We start from the raw sequence: 25714 nt of genomic DNA on the forward strand, positions 1-25714 counted from the left end.
GAATTCATTGGAATTAGCTTTCCCTATTTCCCTTCCAATTGTACTTTTCAAAAAGGCTATGTCCATTCTAGCACTGGCACTAAATCTGAAAGTATTTAGTGAAATTGAGCACATCTCCCCAATCAAATAGTGTCAGATATTGCTCGAGTAGAATTGTCTTTGCTATATTAGGCACATGTATTGAAGATGGTAGCTAGATGGTTCTGTGATGAGTGAGCATTTATTGGTCACTTGGGTACCAAACTAGCTTAATTTGAAACCACATTCATCTTCTGATTTGTGTTGTCAGTTGATGTGTTCTCCACCTTGCTCGTTTTGCTAGCTGCCTTTGGCTAGCAAGAGCAATATTAAGATGTCATGAGTTCCTGGGCTATGATGGTGTTGCAAAGTTTCTAGTCTATTGGTGTTACCTGTGATGGTTGGACCTTTGCAGCCTCAATGGAATTTTATGGTGGAAAGGGAAGGAGAGTTGGAGACATCTGCATGGTTGTTGGTCTTCATCTGCTTACATTGTAATCTCACGCAGATATTCTTGCCAGCACACTTTTTATCAGTGTATCAGAAGGAGAGTGAGGTACTGAAGGAGCTGGGAATCAGAGTAGAGATGTGTTGTGAGACTGTAGAAGTACTAAATGGAAAGGTCCATTGTCAATCCATTTATACTGTTCAGTTTGGTGGCTTTTTCTTGTAGCTGCCTTTGCAGCTCATTAGTTTTCCTAACTCTTGTATTCAAAGTTCTAGTTCCATCTTCAGAATCAAAAAGAATATTGCCATGTAATATACATTTTCACAACCTGCTAACAGTTCTCAAGCTTTGTAGGTAATTGAAAATGAATTTCTCATGGGAATCAGGGTAAATAGATGGTAAATAGATTTATTACCAGGTATATAAATTTATTATCAGGGTAAATAGATGGTAAATAGATTTATTACCAGGTATATAAATTAAGCCACTAAACTTCTGTATCCCTTTCACATCAGGTGTGGCGCACCAGTGTTATCATGGTTTTATAAAAGCTGTTCAGGGAGGATATATTCAATGGGAGAGTCGAACCTATCCATATCCTGGGACTCCAATTACCCAGCGCTTTTCGCACAGTAAGTAGAATTTGACGATGCCATTGCTTTAGCCTGGGTGGATGATATTTATTAAAGCAGTGATTGTATTGATGTTTTTGATCCTCAAGAGTTACATCTTCAATTTGTTATGCATAGGCAGCAAACCTGCATGATTGTGCTAATATGTGTGAATTTTCACTTGGATGCAGTTTCTGCAAATGTGTCATCGGAATGAATGATTAATCTTGAAGAACACTTGCTTGGCTTCATCTGCTGTCTTTTGACCTGCAGACAACATATTCCTTAGCAACACAGACAAAATGCTAGAGAAACTCAGCAGGTCAGGTAGCATCTATGGAAATGAATAGATGGTTGACATTGCTGCCTGACCTGCTGAGTTCCTCCAGCATTTAGTGTGTGTTGCTTTGTATTTCCAGCATCTACAGAGTTTTTCATGTTTAACATATTCCTTATGTGACAATCATCTTTTATCGAAGATTTTTGGGGAACAATTGTATCCTTCACTTTTTTTATCCCTACATTTTTCCTCTAATGTCCAAAAATTGCAAACTGCTGCTGGGATTTGTTCTGGGGTGTTAATTCTTGACCTTGGATTGCAGCAGATGGTAACCCCTAATATCTATTGTAATTTTTCAAAAGTGTGATGTCAACAATCTTATCTGTCCTTTTCTCTTTGGTGAGTGATCCACGTTTGTGAAGTGATAAACTTGGAGGGGGAAATTGAAAGGGCGTTGAAGTGCATGGTTAATTAAGTACTTGTAAAGTGTAATAATTGTTGTAATGTACAAAACAAAATTACTACTTTATGCATAGCATGTTCCCACATTTAACAGTTTACCTGGAAATGTTTAATGTCGTATTGTCTAGTTCATCACAGGTAATCCTCTGCTGCTCTTCAGATAAAACCTTTAGTTATTTATGTCCACCTGACAGGGCAGATGGGGTGATTTAAAATCTCAACCAAAAAGGCTGACCTCACCTAGTGTCAGCCTAGATTTTTGTCTACAAGTCTCTGAAATAAGACTTGAACTTTTAAGCTACTGGTTGAACAAGATATTAACACCTGAATCATGGACAATAGAATTGCCTATTTTCTGTAAGTTCTTTAATTCTTAGTTTCATTCTTAGAATGTGCTGTTTTAGCTGATCGCAATCAAACTAAATTTTGGAGCACAATAGGACTTAGTAACCCAGAGTCAAGGAGAGGAAAGCTCAGGTTATGATTCCCATCAAGTTGCTTGTGCTGGGAGTTGGACTTTTACTAAAGCAGCATTGAAGTTTGACTGGCATGCATATCCTGAGATCACAAAGTTGAAAATGGTTGTTGTTGGGTGAGAGATATTGGAAGGAAAGCAGTTTTGATCTTCATTAAATGTTAGTGCCTTTGGTGAAGTATGGGCACAAGATGAAATTTGAGGTCTCTGTAGACAGGATTTTTATTTTCTTCCATTTGCAGCAATTGGAATATAGGCTCTAACCATATTTTTTGAGGTCTTTAAATCAATTGTTTTATTCCTGACAGGTTTATTTAGTAGATGTCTGAAAACTTCTAACTCCGTTGAAGTTTTTAAAGAATTTGCTATGTTGAAACAATTCTTTTAGTCATAGTCATAGTCATAGTCTTACTTTATTGATCCCAGGGGGAAATTGGTTGAAATAAACGTGCAGGAGCAATGTGTGGTTAAGCGCCTTGCTCAAGGACACAACACACTGCCTCAGCTGAGGTTCGAACTCGCAACCTTCAGATCACTAGTCCAACGCCTTAGCCACTCAGCCACGCACCAACTTAATTCATTTACATCATTTGAGCATCAGTGATAACGTTTTGCAGTAGTCCTGAACCATTTCAATACTTTCCCAATGTAAGATGTCACTTAAAGACCTGGGAAACTGAAGTGATTTACTTTGGAAGGTTGAATTTGAAGGCAGAATACAGGGTTAATGGCAGGATTCTTAGCAGTGTGGAGGAATAAAGGGATCTTGGGTTCCTCAAAGTTGCCATGCCAGTTGATAAGGTGGTTAAGGCATATGGTGTGTTGGCCTTCGTTAGTCAGCGATTGAGTTCAAGAGCCATGAGGTAATGTAGCAGCTCTATAAAATCCTGATTAAGCACTTGGAATATTGTGTTGGCTGCCTCATCATAGAGGGCATGTGGAAGCTTTATAGAGGGTGCAGAGGTGATTTACCAGGATACTACCTGGATTAGAGAGCATGTCTTAATTAATTGAGCGAGCTAAGGCTTTTCTCGGGAGTGAAGGAGGATGCACAGAGACTTGATGTACAAGATCAAATGGATAGCCAAAGACTTTTTCCCGGAGTGAAAATGGCTAATACAAGAGGGCATAATTTTAAAGTGATTGAAGGAAATTATAAGAGTTAATGTCAGAGCTAAGTTTTTTTTAAAAACTCGGATTAGTGGGTGTGTGGAATGCTCTACCAATGGTGTATGTAGAGGTTGATTCATTAGGGACATATAAGAAACTCTTATATACCTCATGCACATGGATGATAGAAAAATGAAGGGAAGAGAAGGGTTAGATTGATCTCAGAGGGTTAAGAGGTCAGCACAACATCATGGGCTTAAGGGCCTGTACTGTGTTCTGTACTATGTTTCAATGAAACAGGGAAGCTGGAAAAGGCAAAGATGCTTGAGCCTTGAGAGCTACTTAAGTCTATCTGTTCACAATGTGCTGCCTTGTCATAGGTTGTCTTGCTGCAATTAGGAAATATTTTCAAGTTCTTTTCTGTTTTGTAATAGTTTATTGATTGTGACTTGTATTTGGAACTTATCATTCCTTGACTGATGTTTGTACTTGGTGTAGTGTCTCAAAAATTGATTTAAAATCAAACAAAACGGTTGCCTCCTACCTGCGACCATCCAGACTTGTTATACTTGTGTGACACGCCCACAGCCCCAGTCATTGCTTCAAAGAGTCAAATTCCTTATTTTGACTCTTTATTAGTAGTTAGCAAATATACAATTAAACATTATTGAGCCTTATCTCAGCAGTCAGCAAAGAAGTGACCTCTGCTGGCCCCAAGCTACAGACTGACGCAAAATAAGCATGAATACAAAATGTTTTCCCTCTGCCGTTATCATGCCCTCACTTACATGACTAATTACCACATAATAAGTGCACAGCACAGAATGCATGAGCCCTACACTTGGGGAACAGCATGTTCATGATCTTCATGCCTGGGCTCTATTTATACTATTAAATTCCTCATGATTGTCATTTAACCCCTTAGCTTTATGACATCGTCATCCTCTTTACTTCACTTGTAATTCTATTATTGTTCATGAACAAATAATGTAAAAATTTAGTGCAGATTCCTGTGATTATCCATTAATTATTGGCCTGCTAGTCAATATGTGTTCAACTTACCTTTTCAACTGAACGGCTTCAACTTTCTTTTAATGACACTTACCATAGGATATATTCAGAAGATCACATTCAGTACAGTGACCTTACTTAGCCACTTTATTTTCCAGCTCAATCAATAATTTCCCATACCTCAGACATAGTTTGATCACCTTTTAAATTTATGTTGACTGCTGCAATCTTTGGATGACATTGATCTTTGCACAATCTTTGCTGAACCATCTTCCCGAGTGCAGGCTGTCCTGAGGTTATGAATGCCCAAATTATCGTCACAAATGAGCTCTCATGATATTAGTAAAGTCAAATGGACTTTTATACATTATTTTCTATGCCATCCCACCCACTCCCTTGCCTGCTGAGATGTATCCTGTTTATTACCTGGGGATGGCCAGTACTTAGCAGCAAGGAGAGAAGGAAGAAATTGGCATTTCATATTGATGACCTGTCAGAATTATGAAAGGTCACTGACCTGAAATATGAATGTTATATTCCTCCTTGCAGATACAGCTTGATCTGGCATGTTTCCATTGTGTTCTGTTATTTCAGATCTCCAGTATGCAGAACAAATTTTCTATGAATATTGGTGTTTTTCTTGCAGGTGACATTATTTTCCCACAGCATGTGCTTAAGTGTGAAGTGCTGTGTCCTCGATTGCTGATATAAAACAAGAAGTTGGAAGTCCTGCTCTTTTTGTGGCAATTTTTGTATATTTTGTGTGTACTTTTTCACAACAAACTTGGTTTTGGAATCTTGTGTGTTGGAAAGAATCTGTTTGAAGCATGAGACTATTTGGCATTAATAGCTGTTTTCAAATGCAAAATTGCATATAGTGAATCACAGTCTAGGTTAACCTTTAAGTGAAGCAGAGTTAAATGATGGATACTGATGATTAAAAAAAAAAGCATTGCTGATGTTGGAAACAAACCCTGGAACCATTCAGCAGGTCAAAGCCATGAGACAATAACTTTGCTTCCTTTTCCCCTTTGTGCTACCTAACTCACTGTGTTTTCAGCATTTTCCATTTTTATTTTGCATGATGGGTAATTGAATCAGTGTTGACAAATGTATCCTTATGTTAAAATCCTACATTTTGTTCTTTTTGCCCTTTTTCATGTTTTAATGAGAACTGTTTTTGTATATTTTGTGCTATATTTACATCCTTCTACAATGGTAGAATTTCAGAATTCCTGGCATTGATAATATGAGGCAGATTATTGTGATCAGTTGCTCTCATTATGAACAATGGAATTTATAAAGGCAGACGTTGGTGTGTGCAAGCTTGTATTTTTAAATATTGTATTTTATAAGCTTGAACTTAGCATTAACAGTAAACACATTTCTATCTCTGTACAGCTTTGTATCTTTGGAGTCGTATTTGCTGGAATTCAGTATAGCAATAGAATATAATTAAGACAGTATAACAGCTTGGGTATACTTCAGGTGAATTATTTCTACTCTTCCTCCCTGTCCCCAGCTTTTGCACACCGCACTGAGGTTAAACTCTTGCGTATTTAATTCCAGGTGCTTGTTACTATGATGCCAACCAGTCTATGTACGTCTTTGGGGGTTGCACTCAAAGCAGTTGTAATGCAGCGTTCAATGACCTCTGGCGGCTTGACCTCAATAGCAAAGAATGGATCCGACCTCTGGCTTCAGGTAGGTCCTGAAACAAAGAAATGAATAATGTGAGACTAACTGAAGTATAACATTGATTGCAATTTAATTTATCTGCCAAACAAAAGCAAGGAAGGGTACCATAATTTGATACATTGCTTGACAGATTTGGTGGTGGTTCAATGGCTTTCATTCAGGGCAGGTAACCCCGTTGAGTTGCGTCAATCAGTAGAAAACAGTGGTCATACAAAAACTATTCTTTTATGGTGCAACAGCAGCAGAATGGAATTGCTCTCTGAGATTTCAAGGAATGTTTCTCAGTGACCCATGGGAAATGCAGTAAGTGGGATCTGTTCAGTTGTAATCAATGCAGCTGATCTCAAGACAACATCTTGGCAACCACTTTTGTCTAAACACCCCTTGAGCTTGAAGAGCCAGAGTTCCGAGTGATAACTGGTACATTTGATTTTGCTGAGAGATGATGGGATGGGTGGGAGGAATTCAAGGGTGGTACAATATTGACCTCTTGTAATTTCTTCTTTTCCTACAACACAACAGATCATTTGAAAATGCTGAAAGGCATAATGATGTAATTGGGTTAATTTAATTTGAATTGTGATTACAGAACAAGGACAGAAATACAAAATTCTGAAGTGAATCTAGGCATTAGACCGACTTTTTCACACAGCAATTCAGATGCACTAATGTGGAACAAACTGATCAAAAACAGCAAATGCTAAATACTAAAAAGAAGCTGGATGGATATCTGGTTAAGGATGGAATTCATGGTTCTGAGAGTAAGTACAGGCCTGGGCGGTCAAATACTACAGGGAATTCAGTGATTCCAGTCCTCAAGGCCATGGGGAATTCGCCTGGAATGTAGCAGCTTAGGATATCAGTAATGCAGTTTGTAGCATTTTAGTGATGGTTTGGCATTCTCCATTGTAGACAACAAAGAAAAAGAATTAGTTTGCTCTGAGAGGTTCAGCTTAAGCAACTGGTGAAATGCAGATTTCTTAATAGTCTGTTGAGCTGAGGGAACCTGGCCATCCTTTAATAATTTTTATGTTTATGATATTATATTGTTTTTCTCAGGGTGCTTTTTCTATGTAGTGCTTTCTTATGTTGAATATTTCAGCTGTAGTGCATTAGATTTTGTGTATTGTGTTGTGTTATATTCTGTGGTCCTTCGTGTTTTATGTTTTTGTGTTTATCCTGCATTGAAATAGTTTGAGTTTATTTAGCACTGGGTTAGGTTTTAGTTGTGTTAGATTTTATACTTCATTATGATTGTGTTGGGTTTCCCAAATGTAGTACTCAGTTTTTTTTTCACAGCTGTTGAATGTTCTGAATTCTGGAGCCTTTCTACTAAATTGTGATGGATTTTGCATTCAGTATTTTGGTGGATAGGCTGTTCTGCAAAACTGCAACCGAAAGCAATAGAAAATACGTCATGTAGTTTAATTTACATTTAAGAGTGCTATTCCTTGTCAACTGCGACATGGTGATTTATTTGGCAATTACCCAATTACCATCAGCATTATAACCTGTAGCACCAGAGGTCTCAACACACTAGACCACTGCTATACTAAAGTAGGGTTCCATGCCCAGACTGCCCTTCGGGAAATCTGATCACTTGGTTGTCCTTCTACCTGGATACAGGAAGATGCTAAAGTGGAAGACTCCAGAGATTAGGACAACAAAGAGGTGGTTGTGGGAGGTAGAGGAGTTGCTGCAGGATTGCTTCAAGTCGGTGGACTGTGAGCTGTGTTCAAAGACTCGTCAGTGGATCTGAATGACTACACCATGGTTGTCAGAGAGTTTATAAAAAACTGTTGTAGATAAGTGCGCCCCCAGAAGATCATTTTGAGTCTTTCCCAACTTGAAGCCTTGGATGAACCATAAGATTTGCAATCTGCTGAGAGCCAGAGCAGAGGCATTCATGTTTGGCGACCAACAAAGTTACAAGAGGTCAAGGTACAATCTCTGGAAAGTCATCTCACGGATGAAGTGACAATTCCGGACTAAACTTGAATCTATGAAGGATGCTTGACAACTGTGTCAGGGTTTGAAATCAAACAACATAGGTGGCAACAGTGCTTTACATCCAGTTGAGCTCAGTGTCTTCTATGCTCGCTTTAACCATCTAAACATAGAGGAACCATCACGAACTCCCACGCCCTCCGACAATCCTGTGATTTCAGTCTCTGAAGTTGATGTGAGAACATCCTTCAGCAGGGTGAACCCATGGAAACCATCTGGCCCAGATGGGGTACCCAGTTGAGTACTAGAGACCTGTGCTGATCATCTGGCTGGAGTGCTCACTGAGACCTTTTAACTTCTTGCTTTGGCAGTCTGAGGTACCCACCTGCTTTAGGCAGGCTTCATTTATACTGGAGCCTAAGAAGAATGCAGTAACCTGCCTCGACGACTATCATCCAGCAGCACCTATATCCACTGTGAGAAAGTGTTTTGACAGGGTGGTGATGAAGAAAATCAACTCCTGTCTGAGAAGCAACTTGGATCCACTCCAGTTTGCCTACTGGCACAACAGGTCCACAGCAGATGCAACTTCATTGACTCTTCACTCAACCCTGAAACATCTGGACAGCAAAGATGCACACATCAGGATGCTCTTTATCGACTACAGCCAGGCATTCAGTACTATCACCTGCTTAAAACAAATCAAAAAATTTCCAGACCTAGAGCTCAATACCTCCTTAAGCAATTGCATCCTCGATTTACTCACTTGCAGACCCAGTCAGTTTCCCCCACAATCTCCATCTGCACAGGTGAACCACAGGCTGTGTGGAACAAACTGCCCGCCCTGCTCTACTAAATTTACACTTAAGACTCTGTGGTTAAGCACAGCTCCAATGTCATATTTAAGTTTGCTGAGGACACCGCTGTTATAGGCTGAATCAAAGATGGTGATGGATCAGCATATAGGAGGGAGATTGAAAATCTGGCTGAGTGGTGCCACAACAACAACCTTTTACTCAATGTCAGTAAGACCCAGGAGCTGATTATTATCTTCAGGAAGAGGAAACCACAGGTCCATGAGCCAGTCCTCACTGGGGGATCAAAGGTGGAGAGGATCATCAACTTTACATTTCTCAGTGTTATCATTTCAGACAGACTGTTATGGGCCCAACACGTAAGTGCAATTATGAAGAAAGCACAGCAGTGCCTCTGCTTCCTTAGGAGTTTGCGAATTTTTGGCATGACACCTATAACTTTGACTAATTTCTATACATCTGTTCTGTAGAGCATATTGACTGGCTGCATCACAGACTGATATGGATACAACAATGCCCTTGAATGGAAGATCCAGCAAAAAGTAGTGGTTATGGCCCAGTCCATCACGGGTAAAACCGTCCCCACCATTGAGCACATCTACATGGAGTGTGTTGCAGGAAAGGAGAATCCATCATCGAGGAACCCACCACAGAGGTCATGCTTTCTTTTCGTGGCTGCCCTCAGGAAGAAGATACAGGAGCCTTGGGACTCTCACCACCAGGTTCAGGAACAATTATTACCCCTCAACCATCAGGCTCCTGAACTGAAGTGGATAAATTCACTCAACTTCACTTACCCCACTACTGAACTGTTTGCACAACCTATTGACTCACTTTGAAGGACACTTCATGTCATGTTTTCAATATTTATTATCTCTCCATCCTTTTTCTTTCTTTTTGTATTTGCAGTTTGTCTTTTGCTCACTGGTTGGCCGGACCTGTTGGTGTGTTCTTTCATTGATTCTGTTGTAGTTATTGGATTTATTGAGTCTACCTGCAAGAAAATAAATCTCATGGTTGGTTTTGGAGGCCTCTGTTGGTCAGGGTCGACCATGGATATTGCATCCTAACTGTCTAGAAATGCCAGCCAGGGCAGTACAATATAGAGAGCAAACTGTTGCCCATGCAGCAAGCTCCCCCTCTCCATGCATCTGATGAACCCAAAGGAACGGCAGAGACTGATACAGTTTGGCACCAGCTTCTTCGCAGGAGTGAACAGTCAGTGTTGAACTTGATGTAGGACTGCCTTAGGGACTCCATCTCCAGATTTTTTTCCTTGGGGTTTCCCTGAAGCCTTCCCCATGAGTGGGAGTAGCTGCAAGGCAGTGGAGGTTTGAGATAAGAGTTTTCATTAACCATGGTTGATGAACCCCATCTGCCCAAAGCGACTGGTTTTAAGGTGCCAGTAACCTGCCTTTGACCCTTCTGACGGCAGAAACGGTTCTGCCAGGCTCAGTATCTAAGTCATATGTGAAGGCCAGGAGCTGGACTTGGTTATCAGAGGCTATTTGAGGTGCACACCATTGGGAGCACTTAATAGATAGTGGGAGCTTATCTCCATTACCACCGCAGACTATAACATTCTTAAGGAACCAGGTTTGTATATGGTGACAGATATATACTTTGATACAGGTGTCCCCTGCTTTTCGAACGTTCGCTTTCAGGTGTTTTCACTGTTACGAAAAAAATCAGTGCGTGATAAAAGGCAGCGCGCGCCCCGAGCGGCTGCTCTCCCCAGGAACGGCATTCTCACCGGCATTGCTTTAACATGTGCCTGTGAACAGCCGTTTGCAAGCTGAGTTCTATGGTATCGGAAAAGCCTAAAAGAGCTCGTAAGGGTGTTGCACTTAGCGTAAAACTAGACATAATTAAGTGTTTCGATTGTGAACATAGCACGGACAAAGTGAGTTTGGCTTGTGGAAGCTGACAAAGATGATGTTGAAGAGGTTTTGGCATCCCATGACCAAGAACTGATAGATGAAGCGCTGATGCAATTGGAAGAGGAAAGGATAACAATCGAAACCGAATAAAGTACGACTTTAAATTTGAAAGGGTACGTCGGTTTAAGGCACATTTGCAAGATGGTTTGAGTCCTTACAAAGAAATGTATGATAGAAAAATGCGTGAGGCTCGGCAGTCAAGCAAGCCTTCCATATCAGCCACAGCAGACGACGAACCTCGACCTTTGACATCGAGGCGGGCAGTCGTAGGAGAAGATGAGCTGCCTGCTCTAATGGAAACAGACGATGAGATGACACCCCAGTGTCCCACCACCCCAACACCCAGGCCACAGACAGATACCGATTCGCGGAGAATGCAGCAGTAGCCAGGAGGCACACAGCATATCTTTAAGAAAAAAGCGGAAATAAAAATGCTAGTTAATTAGGTGCCGCCCGACACGTAATCGTCGGCCCAGATCGGAGATGATGCAATTGGAAATCGGCACTGATCTGAGCTGACAATTATGTGCTGGGTGGCACCTAATTAATTAGCTTGTTTATTTTGGCTTTTTTCTTAAAGATGTGCTGTGTACCTCCTGGCTACTGCTGTACCTCTGCGTGCTTCGCGGCAATATATCGGTCGGCAGCCTGGAGGGTGGGGGCCACTGCACCGCCCAACCTGCGACGACTCAGTCTAACACACCATCATCAGTGTGCTTGGCGCTGAACCAATTCCAGTAAGTGATACTACACTGTACATACATTATTTCTACTTTATATCGGCTGTGTACCTTTACGTGTTATTTGGTATGATTTGGCAGCTTCATAGCTTAAAGGTTACTGGAGAGCCCTTGCGCCGTGTTTCTGCCGACAGCGCTTGCGTGAGATTTTTGCTACGGAGAACAGTGCGGTAATGATTGTTGAAAAGTATTTCTACTTTATATAGGCTGTGTATTTATCATATCATTCCAGCTTTTACTATATGTTACTATTATTTTAGGTTTTATGTGTTGTTTGGCATGATTTGGTAGATTATTTTTGAGTCTGCGAACGCTCACAAAATTTTCCCATATAAATAAATGGTAATTGCTTCTTCACTTTACAACATTTCGGCTTACGAACTGTTTCATAGGAATGCTCTACCTTCGGATGGCGGGGGAAACCTGGAATTTAGTTTGACTTTGAACATTTATGATGCACTGTGCTTTTATGGTACAGTTTTATTTTGTATTGTGATATTGAATTCCATCAACTTCCTTTTACTGATAGTAGCTAAATGTGAAATTTAGAAAAGTGGAAGTTAAAATCTCTGGTTTCTGTCAGTCTTTTGTATTCCTCTGTACAAAAGTGAAAAGTTTTCATTTGGTATCTTGAAAATGTACTTAATGTATAAATAATTGTAGTTTTATACGTATAAAAAAATGGAAAAGGTTATATGTGTGAAAAAAGTACATGATATTTATGAATTCCTTATCCAAATAAAAATAAAATTAAAAAAAAAAGAAAAACATCAAACAGAAAAAAAAAATCTAGTGGGGAAAAAATGTTAAGAATGCAGCTAGCTTTAACAGAACAGCTAGTTGTACCTTGTTTTGGGCAACTTGGCATTTAAAAAAATACAAATTGCATTGTTCATATGTTTTGCAAACCAGTGAGTGACTGACTCTTTTCAAAGAAACATTAACTCAATCAGCTTTATTTGTTTTTTTAAGATTCATCAATGTAACTAGCATTAAAAAAAAACAATGTTTTTCCCCTGGGGTAATCATAAATGTCACAGAATTTTAAATAAAAATTGGAGTGTTTGAAGTAAAAAAAAAAGAAAGATAATTGGTAAACTCTGAACAGGATTCTTAATGGTGTATTTAGTTCTGATCAATTTGATAGTTTTTTCATTAGTACTTATGGGTGTTTGAAGGAAAATGAGCTTATGAGTATGTGAGGTACCCAGAGTATGATATAAGTTGCGAATTTAGTGGATGGTGTAGATTGTTGTGAAATTCTTGAACTTAATGAGGTGAATCTGACTGAACAATAACACATCTTTCAATGTACGTATTCCACTGTGATAAGAATGTGGTATTCCTATGTACTACTCACATTGGAAATAATGCAGAAGTATTTTGGAAAGATTTTTATGTTTATCCTGAAGTGATAAACTGAGTTATACTGAAGTTATACTGAGAAAGAAGGATCTGGAATGTATCTTTCAAATTTGAGTGAAGAGCCTCTGTAAAATTACAGTGTATTGGCCTTCAGCACAAACTCCCTGGAGGTGTACTAGTGATTAAAGGGTTAAATTATATGTTCAGGTTGCAATATTTGGTTCCATTTCTTTGAATTTATATTTTTAAGAGTGATTTAATACTGATGTTAAAATCAATTAAGGGACTCAGTGCAATACAAAGTGAGAAACTAATTGTTCTCACTGGTGAGTTGTATGACTTGATACCTTTCCAAATTATTTCCAGATTCCTTGAGGATTACAACATAATTAGTAAGAGGACCTTGTTATTATTGAATTGAATTTTTTAGGCTTATTCCCGTTTCATCTTGACAGCAGATGTTCAGTATATTATTACAGTGAAGATGTGTTAAATTTAATCCTAGTGCTTTAGCAGCCAAGTCTAATCGCAGTCCTCACCTGAGATATTACTGACTAGATATTGAACTGTAAACAATGGTTGTTCTTTTTATCTAAGTCTGATATTTCTTCATATGGTCGTGAACTTGGTCCTCATCATCTTCCTGGTTGATATCAATTAGCTGAATACAGAACACATATCAAGCCATAACTCTTCTGATATCTGAGTATGATACTAGACATTGCATTTGCCCAAAAACGAACTAGACGTCAGCTGAACTGAGTCTTGGTCTGAAAGATCGACTGCCTATTTCCCTCCACAGATTTTGCCTGACCTTCCAAGTTCTTCCAATGGTTTGTTTTTGCTCCCGATACCAGCATCTGTAGTCTCTTTGTGTCTCCAATGAATTTGCCATTCTAGCCATGGAGGCATTGGTAAAAGTTGGGATAGTGCCGACATCTGGCCTTCTCTCTCTAACTCTCATCTCTCATTCCATTATATCTTGTCTATTTGAAACCACTTTTCTTCTCTCACTTGTTCCACCATTTGATCAGACCATGGCTGATCCAATTCTTAATTCCACTTACTATTCTTAATATTCCACCATATTGTTTCATTGTGTATGCTCCAAAGTGATTTCTGACATTGTTCAACTTCTGGACCTAATCTTGATTGCATTCCAATACTCTGGATGTTGCACTTGAGAAAGTAATTTTTATCTATCCCATCATAACTTATCCTTTAATCACCTCAAACACTGAAATTATCCTGTAATCTTCAATATTCAAAGGGATACCAAAAAAAGCTCTGCAACCTGTTGTCAATTTAACCCTTTGAGTCGAAATATTCAGACCAGAAGACATTGGAGCCGAATTAGGCAATTCAGTCCATTGAGTCTGCTCCATCATTCCATCATGACTAAATTACTATTACTATTCCTCTCAACCCTATTCTCCTGTCTTCTTCTCATTGTCTTTGATGTTCTCACTAATCAAGAAACTATCAACCTCCATTTTAAATATACCAAATGACTTGGCCTCCACAGCCTCCTGTGTCAATGAATTCCACAGATTCACTGCCCTTCAGCTAAAGAAATTCTTCCTATTCTCTTCTAAGTGGCCATCTTTTTATTCTGGGCCTATGCCCTCTGATCCTAGACTCCCCATACTGTAGGAAACATCCTATCCACATCCACATCATCTAGGCCTTCCAATATTTGATAGGTTTCAATGAGATCCACCCCGCATTCTTCTAAACTCCAGCAAGTATCGGCCCAGAAACATTAAGTATTCATCATACGTTAACCTTTCATTCCCGGAACCTTTCATTCTCGTGAATCTCTTGTGGAGCTTTCCCAATACTAGCACAATTTTCCTTAGGTAAGGGCCCCGAAAGCTGCTGACAGTACCCCACATGTGGCCTGACCAATGTTTTATATAGCCTCAGCATTACATCCTTGCCTTTATATTCTAGTCCTCTCGAAATAACTGATCTGTTTAATTTACTCTGTACCTTTTCAAGATCAGTATCTCATTCCTGAAATGTGGTGTCCAGAGCATAATGCAATTCCAGAGGGAATCTAATCGTTTGGACCAGCTGTAATTCCAGCACTCAAGATAAAAAGTTAATATTCTGTTGGCCATTTTAATGTTTAAACTCCAGCTTGTGAGACAATGCCAGGTTGAAATGTTATACCATTAGAATTATTCCAATTTTCTGATGCTTTTCTGTCATCTTGTTTTGGAAATGCCATTGGAGAAAATTATTTGTCTACAGACTAAGAATTCTGCTCCCCAAGAGGTAATGCATTTGAGGGGTCTCTGCTGTCAATCATTGAGTATTGATTTATTCATTAAAGAGCAACTGAGATCTAGAAAAGTTATGGCTGTTTCTGTTTATTTGAGAGACTGAATTAAACATCCTCCTGAGTGGTATTTACTGCAATCTGAATAAAACTTCAGGCTGTGTTTCAGTAGATGGAGGCAGAGCAAAGAGGTGCTGAATTCTTAGCTCCACATGGCCAAAGTTTGCTTTATTTGCACTCCTGATTTTCAGGTGTTAACTACTGCTTACCAACAGTTGCATACAAAGAATTCCCTTACAAATTTCTAAGATTTGTGTACTTACTGTTTATTTTTGTGGAGATGAGACTGAACCTGGAAAATGGTATGTTTTTTTTTAAATGTCCGTTACTGGAAAGTTGTCAGTTTTGACTTGTTCTGTTAATGTCTGTAAAATGCTGGTCATTTGGACCTGAAAAGAGGGAACTCCAAAATGTTTTCTATTCTGTAGGCACTTTCCTTTTTACTTCCCACTGTGAAAGCTAGGAAGGAAAGTATAGTAAAAATCCATTTAGTATCAAGCAAATGTTTCACCAGATATTTGCATTACTCATTGGATATTCATAAACACTCTGGGCGATTCTCCAGGAGGCACTCGTGGAGTGAGGTTAATTTTGGCTTCGCTCCATTACTGTTACTTTTTTTTAAACCTGTGATCACCCTTATTTAATTTATTTTTACCTACACCAAAAAATTTATATTATTGAATTAACTTTGAGCTTTGACTGTGAAAAGATCTAAAACGCGAGATACTAAAAATGGGAAAGATTCCGACGGTAACGGGAGGAAAAAAAGGTGAACCTAAGCAAACTGAATTAGCTTATGATACACTGTTGAATCTTTTAAGTGTAAAATTTGAGGAACAATGGCAAAGTTTTAAAGAATACTTAAAGTCAATTAAGGATTCTTTGAAATCACTTGGTTACGAAGTTAAACAGCAACAAAGCAAAATTGCAGAATTGAACGACGAAGCTCAGAAGAGAAATCTGAAAATTGAGTTTGGAACAAAAATTGTCTTCGACGTCTAAACAGCTGGAGAATTTTAAATGCAAGATTATTGATCTTGAAAATCGATCCAGAAGACAGAACTTGGCGTATAATTGGTCTCCCCGAGGAAGGGGACCCTTTAAAATTCTTTTCTCAACTTTTAAAGGATGTGTTTAGTGCTGAATTTCTGGACGACCCTCCATTGCTCGATCGTGTTCACTGTACACTTCGTCGAAAACCAGGCCCGGGGTCTGAACCGAGACCAGTGGTTATCCGTTTCCATTATGTTCACGTTAAAGAGCATCTCACCCGAATTGCCCGTTGGCAAGGTATGATTAAATTTCAAGATTATCAATTCCATCTCGTGGAGGATTTTAGTCCAGAAGTGATGAAGGAGCGGCTGGCTTTCAAATCTCCATGATGTCAGAATGTTACCAAAAAGGTCTCAGACCAGCTTTATTGTACCTTGCGCGTTTTAAGAATTTCTCTTCCGGAAGGACCATGCCATATTTTTTATTCCACAAGTGCTGTTCAAAGTTTCTTGGATGAGCACTATCCAGCTGCTATGGATACTTCGCTCTAATTAATGTATGGCTCTTGGAGTATTGGCTCTGTTTTTATGTGCTTCTTTTTAAAGCCTATAATTATCTTATGAAGATGGACCTTTATAAATTCAAGTTTTTCGTTTTTGGTTAGTAGTGTAGCTATTTTTCACATTTCAGTTAAAGTTTTTCTTTGTTGATGAATTCTTTTTATTTTGCTAATTTCAAACTTTGATTTTTGAAATTGTTATTAATGGTTTGATGTTGAATTTCTATTACACTGGCGGAATATCTTGTGTTTTTTTTTGCTTTGTATAATTAAGATGGTGGTTTGTTCTCCTTTCTTCATAATACCTTTTTTACTGCGCCATTTTTTGTGTTCCTCTTCCCATAATTCCTTTCTTTTGAAGTGCCACTTTTAATTGTTTGTGTTTGTAATTGACTAATAATATGTATTGGTGCTTACTCTTTTCTCTTATTTTAGAAACCACAATATGAAGACCTCTTATTTTTATTGTATATGTTCAATCTTTGTGTTTTTCTTTTTTTTTCTTATAGTAGTGTTTAATTTTCTTTTGGATTTTGGGTGGTTTTCTTTTCAACATATATCTTTGGAGTCCCCTTGTGGAGAAATGGGGGTAGATTTAGTGTTAGTTTATTCTCTGGCCTTTTTCTGGCTTAGCTTTGGGTCTTTGTGGGTGCAGGGTGGGGGGATTTTTGCTATTAGTTTTTTCAATTGGGCTGACTTAGAACTACAAAAATGTCTCAGTGTCGTGACTTGCGGTTCCTTTCTGAATTTTTGTTCCTCTTCCTATTTCATGAGTTTACATTATGGTTAACTCTTTATATACCAAAGGGTTGATTCTAGGAAAATATGGCTCAGATTATTAATTTTGTTTCTTGGAATACAAACGGCTTAATCCATCCGATTAAATGGAAAAAGTTTTTTAAAGTATTCCAAAGACTGAATGCTCATATTATTTTTGCACAAGAAGCTTGTGAGGAAAGAGGATATTCAGCGTTTCTTTAGGTTTTGGAAGGAAGAGAAGTATCATTCGAACTCTCTGGCCAAAGTGAAAGGAGTTTCAATTTTTATAGATTCCTCTGTTATATTTGTGCATCATGACATCGTTTCAGATCCGAATGGCAGAGTTTTGTTAACTACTGGGTTACTTTTTGATTTAAAAAAAAGTTGTTATGGTTAATGTCTATGCTCCAAATGTGGACTATCCCAAATTTTTTAAGCATTTATTTACTTCTTTTCCTAATTTAAATGAATATATGTTGATAATGGGTGGTGATTTTAATTGTTATTTAAATCCCTTGATGGATAGATCCATATCTAGTCAGACTTTACCGAATAAGTCGGCTACTCTTATCAACTCTTTTATGATTGATTCTGGAATTTCAGAAATTTGGAGATTTCTATACCCTAAGGATAAAGAGTTTTCATTCTTCTCACATGTTTATCATTCTTATTCTAGAACTGACTACTTTTTTATTGACTCTCATTTAATTCCATCTGTGATTGACTGTAACTATGCCATTATTGCAATTTCTGATCATGCTCCAATGAAACTTTCTATTAAGTTAATGGATACATCTAGTACTAGACAATGGAGGTTTAATTCCAATCTGCTTCAAGACTCAGACTTTAAGTTTATCAAGGAACAGATTGATTTCCTCTTTTCAACTAATATTACGGAAGAAATTTCCAGCAGGACAGTATGGAACACATTTAAAGCATATATCCGTGGACAGATTATTTCCTATTCTGTTGGTTTGACAAAACGTATTAAGAATGAAACACTTCTGTTGGTTGATAAGATTAAAGAAATTGATCATAAATATTCCATTGCTCCTAGTAAGGAGCCTTATAAACAGAGAGTCGAACTTCAAATGGAACATAGCTTATTACTAACATCCCCGATTGAAAATCAACTAATGAAAACCAGAAGTGAGTTTTATATACATGGTGGATAAATTGGGTAAATTATTAGCTAATCAATTGAAAACTGCTTCGGTTAAACATCAAATTATCAAGATTCGTAGACATGATACCTTGACAGTTGATCATGACGAGATAAACAAATCTTTTCAAGGATTTTATACCTCTTTATACCACTCTGAATTTCCTCATGATCCCGATACCATGCATGACTTTTTAAGGATATTGAACTTTCCAAAATTACCACCTGAAGAACGTTTAACATTAGAAACTCCTATTACGGATGAAGAAATAAAGGGTGTTATTTCCTTAATGAACTCTGGCAAAACACCTGGTCCAGATGGCTATACGGTAGAATTCTTTACGTATTTTTTCCTGTATTCTTTCTCCTTGGTTATGTAGAGTTTTTAAAGAAGCAGTTAGATCAGGTAAGTTACTACAATCATTTCATGGAGCTTCGATTTCTTTAATTCTTAAAAAAAATAAAGGTCCTACTGATTGTGCATCATATGGGCCGATATCCCTGCTGAATGTAGGTTCTAAGATTATTTCTAAAATATTAGCAACTAGGTTAGAGAAGGTTATCTCAAATTATCTCTGTGGATCAAACTGGATTTATTAAAAATCGTGTGCTTGAGAAATTTAATTTTAGTCAACACTAAGCACATCTTTCCCTCTCCACCCTTCTCTGCTTTCCGCAGGGATCGATCCCTCTGCGACTCACTTATCCGCACGTCCATCCCCAAGGATCTCCCACCCAGCACTTATCCCTGTAAGCGTAAGTGCTACACCTGTCCCTACACCTCCTCTCTTGCCACCATTCAGGGCCTCAAACAGTCCTTCCAGGTGAGGCGACACTTCACTTGCAAATCTGTTGGGGTCATCTATTGCATCCGGTGCTCCTGGTGCGGCCTCCTCTACATCGGTGAAACCTGACGCAGATTGGGGGACCGCCTCGTCAAGCACCTCCACTCCGTCTGCCACAACAGACAGGATCTCCCGGTAGCCACCCACTTCAACTCTGCTTCCCATTCCCATTCAGGTATGTGCATACATGGCCTCCTCTACTGCCATGATGAGGCTAAACTCAGGTTGGAGGAGCAACACCTCATATACCATCTAGGTAGTTTCCAGCCCCTTGGTATGAACATAGAATTCTCTAACTTCCGGTAATTCCCTCCCCCTCCCTTCCTCTATCCCCTATTTCACATCACCTCCCTCATAGTTCTGCCTCCTTCTACTACTGTGCATTGTTCTCCTGCGAATCACCTCCCTGCTTCCCCTCCCCCACCCCTTTGTCTTTCAAATTACTGTTTTTTTCAACTACCAGCATTCTTCAAACCCTCCCCAAAGTTCTTCCTTCAGTCCTGACGAAGGGTTTCGGCCCGAAACGTCGACTAATCTTTTCAACTGATGCTGACTGACCTGCTGAGTTCCTCCAGCGCATTGATGATTGTATTGCACAGGGTGTCTGCGATAGCAGGATGTGGTAAACAGAGCTAAACAGAGTTCTAGTAAACTTTATCTGTCTTTAATCCAGATTATCATCATGCCTAAAGATCTAACATCTATCTTGTTCAAGATAGTTTACATTTTTAATAAATGAACCATTTAAATATTGAGCCAGCTGTCATGGGGTTTTGACTATTTCCAGGATTGACTGGCAACTAGTAGCTAACAATTTTGTCACAGGTATCAGACAATGAAATATCAAATAAGGAAAGTATAAGAACTTCCCACTCGCCTTCATCCCTGATTTTTGTTTGGTGTAAGTTTAACATAGAGGTCTTCTCTTGTACCTCAACCATGGAACAATCCTCACAAAGACTAGACCGTGTGGACAGGTAATTTTCCTACAAAGAACCTTATCCTACTCTTGTTCAATTTTTGCACAGTTATTTGACTGAGGGAAAATCAGTGTTTATTGATTAGTAGCTGGGACTTCAGTTGTTTTACTTTTTTTTTAAACTTTTTATTTGCCTTTCGTCCCCAAAGATTGGTCAAGCTATGTATACCAACTCTGTTCCTGACTCAGACATAATATAGGCCAAGAACTATTTGTGCAATTTCACATTGCCTGGTACAGCAGATTAATTTTTTTCCCAATACTTTCTAAGATGCTTTTCACAGAAATATTGTTGTCTTTTTGTCAACCCATGCAAAATGCTGGAGGAACTCAGCAGGCCAGGCAGCATTTTTTCCACAGATGCTGCCTGGCCTGCTGATTTCCTCCAGTATGTTGTGTGTGTTGCTTTGGATTTCCAGCATTTGCAATTTTTCTCTTGTTTATGATAGTCTTTTCCTGCCCATTTTTCTTAGGTTCCTATCCATCTCCAAAGGCTGGAGCTACACTAGTTGTGTACAGGGATCTTCTGGTGCTGTTTGGAGGTTGGACTAGACCAAGTCCCTACCCTCTGCATCAACCTGAAAGGTTTTTTGATGAAATACATACTTACTCGCCTTCTAAAAACTGGTAAATAATTTATTATTGTTTATCTTGTTATTACCTTTTTGAAATATTTTAAAACTGGAACTTAATACGAGAATTACAACAAATGTCATATACATTCAGTGCCCACTCTATTTGGTACACCTGTACACCTGCCGTAAATGCAAATATTTAATCAGTCAATTATGTGACAGCAACTCAATGCACAAAAGCATGCAGATGTGTTCAAGAGGTTCAGTTGTTGTTCAGAACAAACATCAGAATGGGGAAGAAATGTGATCCAAATGACTTTAACCATAGAATGATTGTTGGTGCCAGACAGGGTGCTTTGAGTATCTCAGAAACTGCTGATTTCTTGGAATTTTCACTCAGATCTCTCTCTGGAGTTTACAGAGAATGGTGCATAAAATCAAAAATCATCCAGTGAGTGGCAGTACTGTGGGCGAAAATACCTTGTTAATGAGAGAGGTCAGAGGATAGCCAGACTGGTTCAAGCTGATAGGAAGATAATAGTAACTCAAATAACCATGCATTACAACAACACACAACACATCAAACCTTGAAGTAGATGGGCTACGTGGAGGAAGACTACACTAGGTTCCACTCCTGTACCTAATAAAGTGACTACTGATTGTAGTTTAAGTGAATACACTTATTTGATTAAATATAACTTAACAGGTTATCCTTCTGTCTTGCCTGTTTAAGTAAAATTTTTACTTTCCTGGAAAATTTCTTTATCTTGTATTTTGTATTCAGTAAATGCCTAAGCGTAAAATTAACTCAAGGGAAGATTGGAGTTAAACACATTCATGGTGTAAGAATAAATTTGTTGTTTAGAATGCATCCAATGAACAGAGGAATCAGTGGTACCCGGTACAGAGTATTCCAGGATGATTAAACAAGTAAACAAGGCTCTTTTTTGCAGTTACTTTATTTAGATCAGGGGTTCCCAACCTGGGGTCCACGAACCCTTTGGTTAATGCTAAGGCTGCATGACAAAAAAAAAGGTTGGGAATCCCTGATTTAGATGGTAAAAAAATGAAATTATGCAGAATTGGGGAAGCTTAGGCCACAAAAACCAAAAAGCATGTATGTCAGGGAGTTGCAGGATATTTGTCAGGGTTTGGCTTCCTTTTATGGACTTAAACTTATGATAACCACAGCTACTCTTGGTGTTTGCAATACTTCTATTAAAGAAGAGTAGTTTAGTTTTTCATTTCTGTTGTGTCAGTAGTAAAGTGCATGAGATTTTATCAAAAAGGAATTTAAATTGGTGGAGTGCATCGTGAGTTGGGATTTGATTTTTGCCTGAAAATTTGCAGCTGAAATCACTTATTATATGGAACCCAAACTTATTCTTGTCTTAGCCAAGGTGCATTGGATGCTATTTCAGCATTTTGCTTTCAGTCCTGGTTAAGAAGCACTGGGGCCTGAAACAAAATTATTTGAATATTCCTTTGTTCTGGTTTTTGGTTTGCAAGAACATGAGACTGAATTGTGAATATCTTCATTACAGTATTGTAAATCTCTTCTTTCTTTTCCCTTTCTCTGAAGGTGGAACTGTATTGTCACAACTCATGGACCCCCTCCAATGGCTGGCCACTCATCTTCTGTAATAGGAGATAAAATGATTGTATTCGGAGGTTCATTAGGCTCTCGACAGATGTATGTGTATATATACATATTTATGAATTTGCTAATAAGTTAGATGAAAACTATGCAGTGAGATCCTGTACTTGGGTTACTCTCAATCTGTGTGTCCCAGATTTTGTTTTGGTTATCTCTACCATATGTATTGCGTGATCTAGTTCCTGTTTTCAGGAAGAATAAGTTTGCTCTTGAATTTATTCTCAGGAGATCCTAGAGTTGCTTCATCTGAAGCATCTAATTTTTCTTCCTTCATGGAGTGGCTAAACTTTGACACCGCTGCTGCCATTCCTGCACCGAAAGATCACTTGATTATGATTTCGAAATGTCGCTTATAATTTTTCTGCTGTAACTTTTCTTTTATTTAGGAGCAATGAGGTCTGGATTTTGGATTTGGAGCAATGGGCTTGGTCTAAACCGGCAACTTCGGGTAACGTGCCTCACCCGAGGGGTGGGCAGTCCCAGGTGAGAGGGGACAAGGGTTGACTTTTCTGCTTTTTATTTTTGGGCTGCTCTTTTCAAATGCAATGGGAAATGTACGATGCCTTTGAAATGTTTATATTGGTGCCACTGCATCAGGAATTTGGTGCTGATTTATCAGGGATGAATTGGTCTCTAGAATATCAAATGACCTTTTGAGGCTAAATATTTACTGGAGCAAAGCTGATTCAACCTAGGCTTGAGTTATTTATGATTTGACTTTTAACGTCCTAATTGTGAGTTGCTGACCTAGGTAACTAGTAAACTATCCATAAGTTTTGTGAAGATTTTTGTATGACTCATGATGTAGGCTGGTGGCGCAATGACATCAGCGCCGGACTCCGGAACGGAGGTTCCTGGATTCGAATTCAGTCGGGCCACTCCCGAGTACACTTCCCTTACGTGCCGGGTTGAGTGTTGAGCTTGCAGCTCGACCTCGTAAAATAAAGAAAAATACTGCGAAATGTCTGTGTGAGGAGTGGCGCCCCACACAGCCTTCCCATCTGCGCCTTGTAAGGCATGAGTCGACGATATCATCACCACCATCATCATCATCATCATCATGTACCAGGATTTAAATTTTCAATGTTTACATGTAGTGGTAACAGGTTCTAAAATAATCCGACTGTGATCCACCTTAGGCTTCATTCTATTTTACCAAGAATTCATATTCCTTATGTAATTTGTTTTTTTTTTTTTTTTTTTTTTTTTTTACATTTCTTGACTTTTTTAAAAAAAATCTTTATTGCTCTTATTTAGTATTTATTTTCCTTCAGTTTTTCCAATTTTATTTTCACCTTTTGTCATAATTTTTATTCTTTAGAAGAAAGTAAATTGCTGTGTGCTGTTTCTCACTACCTTTAACCCTCCGCTCCAAACAGTGGTATAATTTAATGGTTGAAGTTATCATCCTTGGTAGTATTTATGCCTCAGAGCTGAAAGGATGTAGATTCAAATCTCACCTTGAACTGAAAATTAAATCTGTACCTTTATTGCAGTTCTAAACCAGTGCTGTGTTGTCAGAGATGCTGCTTTTAGCAAGCAATGTCTACCTGAGGCTTTGTAAATATGTATAAAAGATTCTATAGCATGATTTGAAGATCTGCACACTTTATTGTTGGACTGTAAGCTTCAAAAGAAATAATGAAATTCACAAAATATTTGTAAGTTACTCGTTTTGTTGTGAAGAAGTTGAAATTCTAGTCCAGCATCCTTAGTGCTATACACAGAAAATTCAGATCACAGAAATTGCCTTCATCATCATCCTTTGAGCAGAAAAACTCTTAAGTATAGACATTCCCTGGGATATGTCAGATTACTGTGTACTGTCCTTAACCCACTTGTGGGTTCCCATAAGTGGGAAACAAGTGGGAACCACAAAGCTTGCACCGATAGGTTAATTAGCTAAGGCTAGTATAGATCTCAGTTAATTTTAGATACTCATTAATTAATATAGATCTGTAATATAGATTCAAAGTATGCTGGACCACAGAATGCTGGTCTAGAGAGTTTCAACCTGTACGTGGAATATATTGCTTCTGTGGTTCCTCTAAAGCAAGATAGTTTTAACATTCGGGGAATAATTTACTAGTTCTAGTTTACATAATTATTGCATGATAGCAGTTCACTCTTAAATTTAATTAGGTCATCTGGTTGACACAATGAGTGTATCCTGTATTTTAAAAGTACAGTTTTGAAGGAACATTAAGAGGAGTATCAGTAATCCTATACCAAAAATTATTTATTTTTTAATTTTAGATTATTATTGATCATGAAACTATTCTGATCCTGGGAGGTTGTGGAGGACCCAATGCAGTGAGTATTAGCATTGTACATTGTACAAAATATTTTCTCCATATGTAGTATTCTTGGGGCTATAATCATGACTAGTGAAATAGCACTGCAAATTTTGCCGAATGTAATTGGGGGAGAAAAGTACTTTTAAGAACAGTTACATAATCCTTTTAGGAATTTAAAGCTTTGTATACATTTGGAAATTCTGTGAATTAGTTAATGAAACTAGCACATTCTGAATTGGTTGATAACACAGGGATCAGATGGCTGTCAGAGAAAACTCATTTAAAAGTAAATGTAGAAAAAAATATTTGATCTGGGTGTGAGAGAATGTTGAGCACATAACTCCAGGGGCCCCTTTGATACTGAATAGATGGAGTTGTTTAAAAAGAAGAATAAGTGTTTTGGAGAAAGTACAACTGGAAAAGGATAAAAAGATTGAGGTGCTACAGCTAACTCAAAGATAGAGCAGAATTTGAAAAGCTCTCCTTTTACCAGTATTTTAACCTTACCATACTAACTGTTACTCTATGTGGTATCATATCATGTTGCATATTCTGACAGTTGTATTGCTTTAAGTGAAATAATATTTAAGGCAACTTTATAAAATTGCCTTAAAGTATACA

At 38.4% G+C, this 25714-nt stretch overlaps 1 protein-coding gene across 2 annotated transcripts in view; it reads left to right on the top strand.

Moving 5' to 3' along the window:
- The window catches only part of fbxo42 (F-box protein 42), a 55029-nt gene that overhangs the window by 14138 nt on the left and 15177 nt on the right, over positions 1-25714 (top strand). For both annotated transcript variants that reach the window (XM_072245388.1, XM_072245389.1), the window contains exons 3-8: positions 982-1098; positions 5985-6119; positions 21038-21191; positions 22722-22832; positions 23183-23279; positions 25053-25109. In XM_072245388.1, the coding sequence (XP_072101489.1) occupies positions 982-1098; positions 5985-6119; positions 21038-21191; positions 22722-22832; positions 23183-23279; positions 25053-25109 (671 nt within the window). The remainder of the gene's footprint in view (positions 1-981; positions 1099-5984; positions 6120-21037; positions 21192-22721; positions 22833-23182; positions 23280-25052; positions 25110-25714) is intronic.

This window comes from Mobula birostris, chromosome 27, assembly GCF_030028105.1.
Source record: "Mobula birostris isolate sMobBir1 chromosome 27, sMobBir1.hap1, whole genome shotgun sequence".
NCBI classification, from domain to species: Eukaryota; Metazoa; Chordata; class Chondrichthyes; order Myliobatiformes; family Myliobatidae; genus Mobula; species Mobula birostris.